The 13,563-nt window shown below is 35.8% G+C and overlaps 1 protein-coding gene across 1 annotated transcript in view; it reads right to left on the reverse strand.

Moving 5' to 3' along the window:
• tusc3 (tumor suppressor candidate 3) overlaps positions 1 to 13,563 on the reverse strand; it is a 141,756-nt gene that overhangs the window by 74,122 nt on the left and 54,071 nt on the right. The window contains exons 3-4 of the mRNA XM_056446998.1: positions 7,432 to 7,549; positions 4,136 to 4,276 (exon numbers count right to left, since the gene is read on the reverse strand). Coding sequence (XP_056302973.1) covers positions 4,136 to 4,276; positions 7,432 to 7,549 — 259 coding nt within the window. The remainder of the gene's footprint in view (positions 1 to 4,135; positions 4,277 to 7,431; positions 7,550 to 13,563) is intronic.

A 13,563-nucleotide genomic window follows, 5' to 3' on the forward strand; every position in this document is an offset into this window, starting at 1 on the left:
AGAATGAATAACAGAATGAGCATATCAATTAATGAATACATTAATATGCAAATTAATAAAAATAAATACACAATCAACTGTTTACATTTTACTTTTTGGTATTTAAAATAATTAAATTACATTGACACTGTTAAAAAAATACATTTATCAACTCTTTTTTTTGTATTGCATTATGGAATCTTGATCTGTCCTTAACTTTTGATGTCAAAAAGTTTGAAAAAAAGTTACCTTTATTGAAATTTTTCTGAGTGATATATTGACATTTTTAAAATGATATATTGCCCGGGTGGGTGTAAATTATAGTACAAAAACCTGGTAATAAAGTACCTGCAAGTACATCTTTTTGTTATTTTACTGACTTAATTCTCTTTATACAACAGTTCTGTCTGGTTCTCACATCTGATTGGCTGATAGTCATGCGATATTTTGCAATAACAGCACTCCTACAGTCTCCTCACACTTCTGTATTACTCCGCCCAAATAGAGTGACAGCAGATCAAAAAACTCACTACAGTTTGACAAATATTGCAGCTGTTGGACAACAATGTATTTTTTGAGGCTTTTTTAATTTATAATTTCAGAAATTCAGCGCGTCTGTGGTCATTAGCCTGTCATACTGAGCATAGAAAAGATGGTTGACTTCCACCACAAGATAGCGACAGAGCCCACATAACAAGCCATTAGAGGAGAAAAACTCAGAATAATTTCAAACTACAGCTGATCAAATAAAACAGGTAAGTGACTTTCTAAGACAATCTCTCTCTTTTGTATATCATAGTGCTGTATTTATACCATAGTCTGGTAGTGTTTCTGGTTGTGTTTACTTTGCTTTGGCTTCTTCAAGGTTAATTATTGTGATATCCTGATTGCAACAGTGAAATACTGGGAAATGTCTCTAGACTGATGACATTTCATGCCGTTCAGCCAAATAATTTTAAAATTTAGTAATTTAGCAGACGCTTTTATCCAAAGCGACCCACCCATTTTGTCATAACTTTAGATATTACGGTAGAGAATCATTCAAATGCTAGCTTTAAAGTGACGTTGGTGAAATTAGCAATGGTTTTTGCTGTTCTGACGTCAGCTGCAGATGTGAATCAATGGCGGAAGAAGGTATAGTTCCTGATACAAAAGGGTTTTTAGACTCTCCGTGTTTGATTTCTTTTTTTATATATACAATTATGTCGTCGAACTGTTGTATAAACGCAATATCACACTCGTAGTACTGCGATATGGCAGTATATCGTCACGAGTGGGACATTAAGGCACGAGGCCGCATGCCTCCCAACAGTGCAGATATACAGCCATATCGCATTAGTACTCGTGTAATATTGGTCATATATATCATTGCTTACGCAATATAATGTTTCAAACTACTAAAATGTCAATAAAATTGAAACATCAAAATACAACAGAGCAGAGATAATGGTCCCAATATAATGGTCCCAAAATGCAATTCAACTTTTGATTCTTTGGCTAATTCATATGAATGCGTATGATCGCATTCATACAGTTAAGTACGATTTTCTTGTCCACCAATGATGGTTGGGATTAGGGGTTGGGGTTGGGTGCCATGCCTCCTTTTTAAAATCGTACACTTTCGTTTGACTGAACTTGTATGAATTCGTACAAATTCGACATTAAATGTAAAATATCTACATTTCCTTCTGAGATAATGCTGGTACATATGTGACCCAGGACCACAAACCCAGTCATGAATTTCAACCTGAAAAATTTTATAAATACCCCACCTGAAAGTGAAATAAATGGCATTCCATTGTTGTATGGTAGTTAGAATTGGACAATATTTGGCTGCCATATGAATAATTGAAAACCTAAAATCTGAGAGTGCAAATAATAAATATTGAGAAAATCACCTTCATGGTGAATTGAAGTCCTTTGCAATACATATTACTAAGCTTAATTCAAGTTTTGATATATTAACAGCAGGAAATTTACTAAATGTCTTCAAGAAGCATGATCTTTTCATAACATTCTAATGATTTTTAGCATAAAACTAAATTTGAAAATCTATTATTTTTTCTATTCCCAAAAACATATCCATGCAACATAAGACTGTCTAAGGTTTTGTGGTCCAGGCTCAGAAATGTAATATCATAGTTACTGGCTCAAAACATTACGCCTTTTATTTATGAATCTCATTTTTTTATTCAGCTTTCAACTGATTCATTTTCTCCAAGATGACAAGATGTTCTAGTCTGAATATGTGAAATGAAACCTTTCCTGATGAAGAAACTTTTCAACTATTCAAAAGCTCTGTGTGTGATGTCATTGACTGTCTGGGCAACTGCCTCAGGTTGCAGATCCAGCTACTGTCTACTGAATACATTCATACCTACAAAAGCTGACGGTCCCTTGTACACTCTTTTCTTCGCCTAAGGCCAAAAGTAGACCCAGAGGGCTAGTAAGTCTAAGATACATTGGATGCCCAGGATGCTCTATTTATGAGCAGTGTGATGCGAGACCTAGAGGGTTGTAAACATGTTTAGTGCCCGTCTTTCAAGGTCTTAATGTTTCCCTTCAAAACCTGTAATACAAGCTCTGCTGCTCCAAATCAGATTAGATTAATCTCAGATAAAAATGGCCAACTTCATCTATAATTCTGCCTACTCCAGAGGGTGGAAAGCAGTCATCCAATGTGCCCAGACAGGATGACAGAGACTAATGGCTAATTTACCTAATGTTGTAACATTATTTCATAAGCAGACTAAAAATAAAATAAAAATAATCATTATATCTTAATTTTATTTAAATATAAACGTGTCTTATATTAAATATGAATGGTTTCCTATTATCCATCATGCTGTGGGGGAGTTTTTCAGCTGCACGGGTAGGACGACTAGTTTCAATTAAGGGAAAGATGAATGTGGCCAAGTACAGGGAAATCTTAAATGAAAACCTTCAACAGAGTGCTCAGTACCTCAGACTGGGCTGAAGCTTTACATTCCAACGAGACAATAACCCCAAGCACACAGCTAAAATAACGAAGTAGTGGCTTCACAACAACTCCGTCACTGTTTTTGAATGGCCCAGCCAAAGCCCTGACCTAAAAATTGCTGTCCACCAACATAGTGTGAAATACTTGTTGTAGCTTTCATGCTAAAATAAGACCTCTTTAGTGGTGCAATCTGAATAAATAAACTATATCAGACATGACTGATATCTGACTATGAATGCATTATGTCAAAACTACCAATTAATTTTGTACTCCTGCCATGAATTAAGAAGCTACTGTCAATATTACAGGGTTTGATCATAAATCAAGGTCAAATATCACAGCTGGAGCTTTCCGTGCATCTAGAAAAATGAAATTTAACATAAAGGGAAAAAATAAACATATACATACAATGTTTTTTTCTTTTAATCTACAAAGCACTTCATAATCACCATACTCCATGGCAGGAAAATCGGCTTTAAAAAATAGCTTTTTATTGATTCCTATAATAGTTCAGCTCTTCCCTGAAGGTGATATATACCTTAAGTGACTTATTCAAAAGCATTAGAGCTGAAACCGAGGTAGAGTCTTAATAAGGCAACTGAATTAGTGCCAGTGCTGCAAGGCAGTCGTCTGTAAACGCATTAAGGTGGCGGTGATATTTTTCAATGAGATCTTCTCCGGAGGGAAAATCTATGTTAACATGATGGAGAAATCAGATGTTATCTATCTCCATTTCCTGAAGATCCCATATCTGGGTCTGTTCTTTCATGGCTTTGTTTGTACTTTCTCCTCAGTGATCAGATTACTTATGTATGCATTTTATCTTCATTTCATTTTTTTTTCTTTTTCACACAACTTCATTTTTCACAACTGACTTTAAAAGCTTTCAGTCTAACAATTCTGATTTTATCTTGGTAAATTTAATGGTTAAAAAATTTTGATGATTTTTTTTTTTTAAATCTAATTTTAAAATGCTGACCTATTTCTCAGAATCAAAATAAATGCTTTTGATTATCAATGCAGCCCAGTACATATACTGTACTTACTGTTAATTTTAATCCTTGATGAATAAAAGCATTCAATCAATCAATCCAATCAAACAGTCTTACTGACCCCAGTGTTTGTATTGCTGCAGAGAAACATAATTTGAGCTGTATGTTTTTAGACATACAGTACCTGCACATCAGTACGGTCTGCGATCCACTTGGCCAGTTGCTCAGAGGCAAAGCCGATCCGCTGAAGGTCAAATGTGTCTGCTCTCTTCGGCTTCCCTTTAGCTGGGAAATGCATGAAGGTGGGGGCAGAGTTCATGTTCAGCTAAATGAGAAAAAGAAAGAAGATAGAAGATAAAAGAACAAGAGGATAGAAGATGCAAAAAAGATAGAAAATAGAAGATGGGATTAAAAGATAGAAAAAGAAAGGAAGAAAGAAAGAAAGAAAGAAAGAAAGAATGATGATGATGATGAAGATGATAGAAGAAAAAGAAGCAGAAGAAGATGCAGCAGAAGAAGAAGAAGCAGAAAAAGAAGAAGTGTGTTTGATGGGGGGGGGGATAAGAAAAGAGGAGAGGGGATGTGGAAGATGAATAGAACAGAAACGAGAGCACAAAAACATTAATATCAGCTAATAAATCAATAAAGCAGCAGGAACAGTGTGATGTGTATTACAGAGATTTCTTTTAATAAGCAGACAGGAACAATTGAAGAGCCTCGAGAGGGAGGTAAATTACCCAGTACAAGAATGAAATTCCGAGGGAGAGACAGTAAGAGAAAGAAAAAAAAAAAACGGATGAAATAATAAAACGGTACAGTTAAAAGCAGCCAGTTCAGATTGTCATTTTTGACCTCATGCTGTTCCAGCTGGGATGTGCACGAGCACTTGAATTCTCTAAAGTGACGGCAATCATCCATCACAAAAAAACCCTCATCTTTTATTTTGTGACTGGGTTGAGCATTATTTAACGTAATTCTGTGCGTATTTGTATGCAATTTTTACGGAATTGTGAAAAACGAAAGATTTGTCTTTTTTTTTTTTTTTAAAGGGCACATATTTTACCCCTTTTTCACCAATTTTTAGTGTTTCCAGAATGTGTCTGTAAAGTTTCAGCCCAAAACACCCATCAGTTTATTTATCATACCTTTCAGAATATTGGGGTTTTCTGCTCTGAACACATTGTAGTTGTTTTCGTTGGCTGTGACTTTAATGCTAGTTCTCCCCACCCACCGTTCCCACAGTATGTTATTCTGATGAGATATGATTAGCTTTGCTATCGCAGAAATAAAGCAATAATACTTCAATAACAACTCTTCATAATATTTCCCTTTTTACTGTATTTGTGACCAAATGAATGCAACCTTGGTCAGATAAGAGACTTCTTTCAAGAATAATATTACAAATAGGTATGAATGACATGAGGATGAATAAAAGGTGCTTTTTTAAACCCATTAGAGTGATCTTTCCTTTAAAGAAGACACAAAAAGAAATCAAGCCAAGTGATATTTGTGTAATTACATATCATTTCAATCACGGGGAGCAATCATGTAATCGCTGGTGATGAAATAGTCTCTTAAAAACCACTGGGGAGCGTTATTAACCAGCACCTCTAACACACATCTGTTTATTAGCATACTAATGGACTGACTAATACTGCTGTCCCCATGCACTGGATGAAAACACATCAAATCAACATTAACCCACATGTCCTCCAAGAAATGGCTTTGGTGAGGGTGAACTGAATGGTTAGGCTGTTGAACACTTTAGCAATTATTTCAGACCTCATTTTGAATATGGGTAAAAGGGGGTATGGCAAGACCTCCCAGAGTTGAATAAAAGATTAGATTTCAACATTTTAAAATATACAAATATACCACATACTCCAGTTTCTTCATGGATTAAAAATACTTTTTATTTTTATCAAAACAAAACAAAAAAAAGAGAGAATCAAGAAACCAAGAGTCTTTTGCAACAGCCACTCGTTTAATATAACTCTACTCTTATATAATTCACTGCATACATTTGCAACTCATAGTTAAGTTTTGCAGTTTTATTCAAAATTAGGAATTTTGTCAAATGTGGGCATTCCATCAATAAAGCAACAACAAATATATAAATACAAGAATGCTGATAATCTACCTAATTGATAACTATTACCCTATAAAGCATTGCAGGCATCTATTGATGCAAGAACTGTGCTTCCTTTATAAACGCCAACTTTTCAATGTGCAAATTGCAGCAGAATAGCTATGTATCAAGCTTGTGTTAAATTAATGTGCATGTTCTGTGTCATAAAGATTTTCTTCTCTATAATTTACTTCTGGGAAGTGTGACATTTCATTACATGGAAAATAGACGGGGAGCTATTTTCCATTTGATTGTTCTTGCTGCTTTTTAAAATGTAATTCCTGAAGTTGTCAGACTCTGACAAATTAGAAGTTGAAACCATCTGAGCATGCGTGCGGAAGATCAGATCTGCACAGTCAGAAGAAAAGAGCAAAGTAATCAGGAACACTTGTCTTTTCTGAAATTTAATTAATATTTTTTTTTCAATAACGAACCCATTTTACAAGATTATTATAAATTAATTACAATGAACAAGGTCACCACATCTTTTGCTCTTTTTTCAGTCATAAAGAGCAACTTGTAACTCATAAGTACTATAATTTTTAGTGCTTTGAGCATAATTAAAAATGTTAATTATTTCCATTTTTGTTTTGCATATAATCTTCATGTAGAGATTGATGAAACATTTATAAAAGGTCTACATTATTTTTCAGTCATTTTAAACATCCTGAAAATTGTTCTCAATATTTCCAAGTTTAGTTCTAACTAAAGTTGTCAACACAGGCTCATTGTGAAAACGTAGCCCTACAGACGTTTCTGGAGACAGCGAATTACGTAGTCGGAGGTACGCATGGCTGAATTTCATTTTTTTAAAACGAACACTACGGGGCGGTGTGACGCCGTTCCTTTTCGCGCTTACCAGCTGACCGATTACCTCCGTATGGACGGCATTCCAGTTGCAACCAGTTTGTCCCATTAGCGCGCCACGTACGTCGGCGGACTTGAGACGCAGAGAGGAGTTGACCATGAAGACGGGGTTCCAGAAAGCAGGTAAGACAAAAACAGAATCCAAAAAATACACAGCGGCCTCTGGTGTGTTCGCGAAAACAAAAACTGCAGAAAAACGTGCCGCCGGGACATAGTTCACGGTCTCCAGAAACGTCTGTAGAGGTACGTTTTCAGAATGAGCCTGTGTTGAAAATTGTGTATACTCATTGGCTGTCTGTAAACAGCATCTAACAACATACTGTAGCTGCAGTTGAGCTTAAGAAGGATTTGGTTTGGTTCACTTAACAACAATATAAAGTCTCTGTTATTTGCAGATCTTGCCTTTGCAGCAGCCTCTACAAAAAACAAATTGCTGATGAAATCCATGCAAATGCGAGATTAAGATGTAAAAGCTGTATTTTCACCTGTTGAAAGACATCAGCTCCCTCATCATAATCCACAACTGTGAAGAACAGTTTGTTAGAGAAGGCTGAAGAGTACCGCCACGAGTTCGCCAGCACCTGATATTCCTCATTAGCTTGCCTGTGAGAGAGAAAGAGAGAGACATTTTCATAAGCAGAAAGACAGACAGAGAGAGTGAAAGATTACTCATTAACAGAAAGCCAGCAAACAAAAAGAAGCCAACAAGAAGGACTTCATTACAGGAGTGTCATCTCACTGTTACTTATTACAGTGATTGGTGTTTATTCCACACTGGGTGGACAGCATAAAGACAATGAGAGGGGAAAAATGAGACAAGGCTGCTAATTAGGTATCTGTCCTTCCACAGACACAACAAAGATGTCCATCTGCCAGTTCCAAAGCATTATTCCTGTGATGTTCAACTTAAATATATAAACAAATAAAAGAAATTTAAACATTGATGAGGTTTGATGAAAAGCACTGTCTTCACTTCAAAGAGCTCTGTTTCCACAATATACTGGCACAGACAAAACACAAATGAATCTAAATTTCACACACTGCTAATAAGCTTCTTCCCATAGGCTCACAATACAAACAAATATTTTAGAGAATGTGATAATATATTATATATAATATAAGAATTATTAGCCCCTGAATTATTATCCCTCCATGTTTATTTTTTCCCAATTTCCCAAATTTCCCAATTTTTTTCTCCAAGTTTTTTTTTCAACACATTTCTAAGTATAATAGGTTTAATAACTCATTTCTAATAACTGATTTATTTTATCTTTTCCATGATGACAATAAATAATATTTTACTAGTTGTTTTTCAAGACCCTTCTATACAGCTTAAAGTCACATTTAAAGGATTAACTAGGTTAATTAGGTTAACTAGGCAGGATAGGGTAATTAGGCATATATAATGATGGTTTGTTCTAGGGGGGGGGTAATAATTCTGACTTCAACTGTATATTACAATTTCTAATAATATTTTTTATGTAAAAAAAATTATTTCATTTTTAGATATACATTCATTTCGATATACATTCATAATAGTTTTTATGATGTATAAACATGTTTTTTTAATTTCATTTTTCGATATACGTTCATATAGCAGTGCTATGAGTAGGATATTGTGTCTATACAAGTTTGAAGGCATAAATATATAAATTAAAAAATAAAATCATCCACAGAACGTCTCAAAAACCCGTATGTGTAAGGAACTACTTTCTTCCGCCAAATATTTACATCAAAAGTATTTGCTAATTCAAAAACTTGGTGAACTTACTGAATGTTTTTCACCTCAAATAACCTCTACTCAGGTTTTTTGTACTAAGGGTGTACTTTAAGGGCACAATTGTCCCTTCCCTCTCACCCTCGGTCTACACTCACTGCATTTTTTGCCTTCCGTTTCTGAGCATGCTTACATTATCAATGATGCGTCTGTTTAGTTCAACAGAACAGCGATCTAGCTCCATACAATAGAGAATGTTTTAATTATATTGCTTTGTACTATTTTAAGTGGTTTGATATGCAGTGACACAGTCAAATCTTTTGCTAAACAGATCCACCACTTTAACGCTCATAAATGTTTATGAAAGTCATCGTGCTGCACGTATTAGAAGGTTTGCTGAAGGTGGCAGCTGTCGTGCAGCGGGGGGTTTGCATCTTTAATAAACGATGACAGTTAGCGTTCATTGAAAAGTAAGAATGATTAATAAATTCATATGAAATAGTCTCTTTCGGGTGACATCAGGTCTTAATTTTAAAGCTTAGGCACGCTTTGTACTCACACTATAATGGCTCGTTTCTATTGACTGGTACAGTACGGTACAGTACAGGTCATCTTTATCAGGCTTGCGTTTCCACTGATAAAAGGGTACCAATGGTACTCATTTGGTGGGTGTGGTGTATGACAGAAAGTTTTAGTCAACGTCATTTTCGCTCGAGAAAATGTCTACAGTAAAGCTGTACAGGTCGCTCACATATCATATGAGAAGCACTTCTCTCAAAACAGATGCTTTACACACAAATACTTCTGTATACATTTTTATTACTAACTTTTCTATGAACATGATTTGATTATAACTGCAGATCAATGACAGTGCGAAATAGCCTACTGTAACGTCTGTAATTATATAAAATAAATAAAGCCTTTGTTTCTTCACGTGTCACTCTCGTGTTTGTCAGTTTCTGACAGGATCGGGTTTCAAAAGCACGTCATTAATCAAGCGGACGATATTATCATCAGCTCAAGAAGATTGTTATTTCAAATATAGATGTGCAGCGAGCGCAAGCAAGAAAGCAAAACCGCTCTCGCTTCAGACTGGCTTATAAAAAACTATGGGCCACAGGGTAAAATCTGCTCTTCTTTTTAGCTTTGTCGCTGTTCATCAAGACGACGACAAGGTTTGTTTGAGCCCAGGTCGACCATGGCTTGTAATTATATGTATATATAATTTTGCTGTAATTACTCGCTTTGTATTTAAAACATGGCGGTTCCATTGTTTCCATTGCGTGAGCGAATGACGCATCTCTGTAAACCAATAGCATTCAGCTGCGCGTCTAGTTCCGCCTTTTGGTACCCTTTTCTTGTGTTTTGGTACCCTTTCGAAAGGGTGCCGAAAAAGTGATACGGTACGATTCGGTACGCCTTTTGACAGTGGAAACGGCCATAAAAGCATACCGAAACGTACCGTACCCTATCACTCAGTGGAAACAGGCCATAAGCGTACCGCACCAAAGCCGAACCGAACCACGCTCTGGCACAACTCTTCCAACCTGGGGCCAGCCAACTGAACCGGATCAGGGCCCGATTCGGAGCACTCACACTTGTCAAACGAACCGGGAAATAGGGGTCAAGACACAGACACAATTCGGATAGCCAAGTGTGAGTACACGCTAAGTTGTGCAGTACACGTTATTAAAAGCAAACATGTTGTGCATTCTGCATCATTCAGACCATGGGCCAATAATCAGCCACTATTTGTGCATTTGCATTGACTTTAAATATTTTTTCCATGTTTGGTTTGAATCAAACTTTAAAACTATACTTCAATTCAATTCATGTTTATATATACCACTTTTACAATGTAGACTGTGTCAAAGCAGCCTAACATAAAAGTTCTGGTAAATTGAAACTGTGTCAATCCAGTTTTCGGAGTTGAATTTCAGTTTACTGTAGTTCAGTTCAGTCTGGCTTAATTTTCACTGCTGAAAGTCCAAACACTGAGGAGCAAATCCATCAATGCGCAGCTCCACAGGTTCCAAACCAAGCAAGCCAGTGGCGTGGAACAAAACTTCACCAATTTACAAAAGTGAAGGGAAAAAGAACCTCAAGCGAAACCAGGCTCAGTTGTGCATGACTATTTCTCCTCTGGCCAAACTTGTGCAAAGCCGCAGTCTAGGTGCTGGAGGCTGGAGAACACTGGACGTCCATTGTGGATAAGCTGCAGGTGTGAGCAGGTCTAATAGTCTCTGAATTACTTCATTCAATACTTCAATTTAATTAAATTCACCTTTATTTGTATAGCGCTTTTACAATGTAGATTGTGTCAAAGCAGTTTCACATAGAAGATCAAAGTAAATTGAAACAGTGTTCAGTTTTCAGAGTTTAAGTTCAGTTCAGTTCAGTGTGGTTAATAATCACTACTGAGAGTCCAAACACTGAAGAGCAATCCATCGATGCGCAGCTTTACAGATCCCGAACCATGCAACCCAGTGGCGGCAGGGTCGAGGAAAAAAAAATTCACCAATTTGCGAAAGTGAATAATTAAAAAACCTCGAATTCAAATACAGTTCACAACAGTACATGTTTTACATTGCTTTGTATAGCAGTAGTTTAAAATATCTGTTGAGAAATGTCTTTGCACTCTTAAAGCTTGAACTTACATTATATAGTCTTGGTCACCATCTAATGGTGGAACAATGTAACATCAACTGCCAATCACTACCTAACGTTGTGGTTCATAAGGCAATTTTTAATGTTTTTATTTTATGAAATATTTCTGCATTTTATTTCCTGTCATTTATTAAACAATGATATTGAACAAACAACAATATAAATACGCTAAGTAAATAAGTTAAAAGATGGATAACGACTAACTTTTCATCTAGCATAACACATAGGCTGCAAAATTGATAATTGGAGTCAAATCTACACGTCCTGGAGAAAATACGATTACTGCGACCAAATATTGCCTTTATAAATACCCAAAATTAATTATATTTCACTATAGTATTAGTGATTTACACTGCTGTAACACACACACAAAGCTGCAATTGAGACATGTATGCTTGTAAGAAAACTGAATATACCTTTGAACTCCAATAGCAGAACATTTTAACTGCTGAGAAACATGTAAGAAGCAAAGTAATGTCATATTTTTGCAAAAATGTTGCCACATGCACCCATTTTTATGAGCCTGGGTTGTCCATATCAATATCTTCTGTGACAAGAAAATTCAGATAAAGTAGCAGACACTCTCACTATTATGACTACTAGGATTCCCAATCACCTCTGGCTCTTTAATGAAGTGACAGATGTCCCGTGTTAATAACTATATGCAAAAATGATTCAGGAGACAAATTTCTTCTAAATAGCGCTAAAGAAACACGCATTGTACAGATTGAAGGCATCCAGTTTAAAGACTTGTTACATGCATCAATAAACTAAATGCATCCATAAACAGCAATAAAAGCAGGGCACTCTGCAGGTGGTAAAAACAAACACGTTTAAATATGCATGATTATACACATTAATGTTTCATGTTTTGCTGAGTGTCCGTTTTCAAAAAAGCAAGAGCCGAGCTGAAGTTAAGTGATCTGTCATTGAGACTTTACAGCAGTCAAATGTGCTCTAGAGAGCAAAGTCCTTTGGGACTACGGTAAAATGGCATTTCATGAACACCTTTGAGGAGGAGATAATACGCACATCACTGACTTCTGGAATGATTTATTAAAATGAACAGAACGAAATATTGGAATACTTATATTAAACAAAAAGGCATGCAATTTACATGCTGCACTGCATCCTTACCTCAAAGACCCCTTATAGTGTGAAATTTCATATCCTCCACAAAAAAAATTTACGAATGTTTCCCAATATTTTTAAGATATTAAGCGACATTTTAACTTTTTAGTTCTGAAAAGAAAATGTAAAACTTTTAAGGAGCCTTGGACAAAATGCAGGCATGCAAGTCAATGGAGTCAAAAAACTAGTACACAGCATATGGGGTTACTGCATTATTTTTAAAGAGAATTAAGAAAATATAGTGCCTCACACTACTGAATAATTAATATTTGAAAAAAAAAAATTTGCAACATTTTGTTCAATCAGCATTCTTCGCAGTGGACTTTGAGAATGCAAATTTTATTCTCACACTGCAGTATTTGTGAAGTGACCTCATGTTTTGCTAAATGTAAAAAATAAAAACGAAAGCGCACATCTCTTTCCTACAATGCTGCTGCTTTATATTTATGTTTTCAATTAAACTAAAAGGTTGTGGTATGACCAGTGTTGGGCACATTCCTTTAAAAGAGTAACTAGTTATAGTTACTTGTTACTTCTCACAAATAGAGTTAGTAACTGAATTACATAATTATAAAAGTAACTAATTACGAGGGAAAGTAAGTACTGCGTTACTATAAAAAAAAAATCTAATTTGTCAATTAAGTATAAATTAAATATAAAACATTGTACTATAATCTACACTATTTTAATGTTGTTGTGGGACAATGTGAGAGACAACGGAAGCATGTCCTTAACTATATATCTAGATATTATTTTGTTTAATTCTGTCTGAGTAATAAGTGTTTGGGGTACAGGGAGTATCTGAGAACCAAGGGTGTTTGTGGTGTTAGTAACTGTAAGCTACCATGGACTGGTTTTCGGGCGGCGGGGATGAGATACTATATGAAAGATGACGACCAGGACTGTTGTTGGAGACTGTACCAAAAAGAAGAGAACCGGGGGGGGTGGGGGGGGATGCATTGCGGGAGTTTTCTGGGAGAAATAACAAAATGGGAGGGTGGTGGGAGATGAGTGTGAATTACGGAAGACTCCCGGGAAAATGGCAAATGAAAATCTGCATTAATAAGGAACTTGCATATTAAAACTCACAGAAACTGATATG

This window comes from Danio aesculapii, chromosome 1 (genome assembly GCF_903798145.1).
Source record: "Danio aesculapii chromosome 1, fDanAes4.1, whole genome shotgun sequence".
Lineage (NCBI taxonomy): Eukaryota > Metazoa > Chordata > Actinopteri > Cypriniformes > Danionidae > Danio > Danio aesculapii.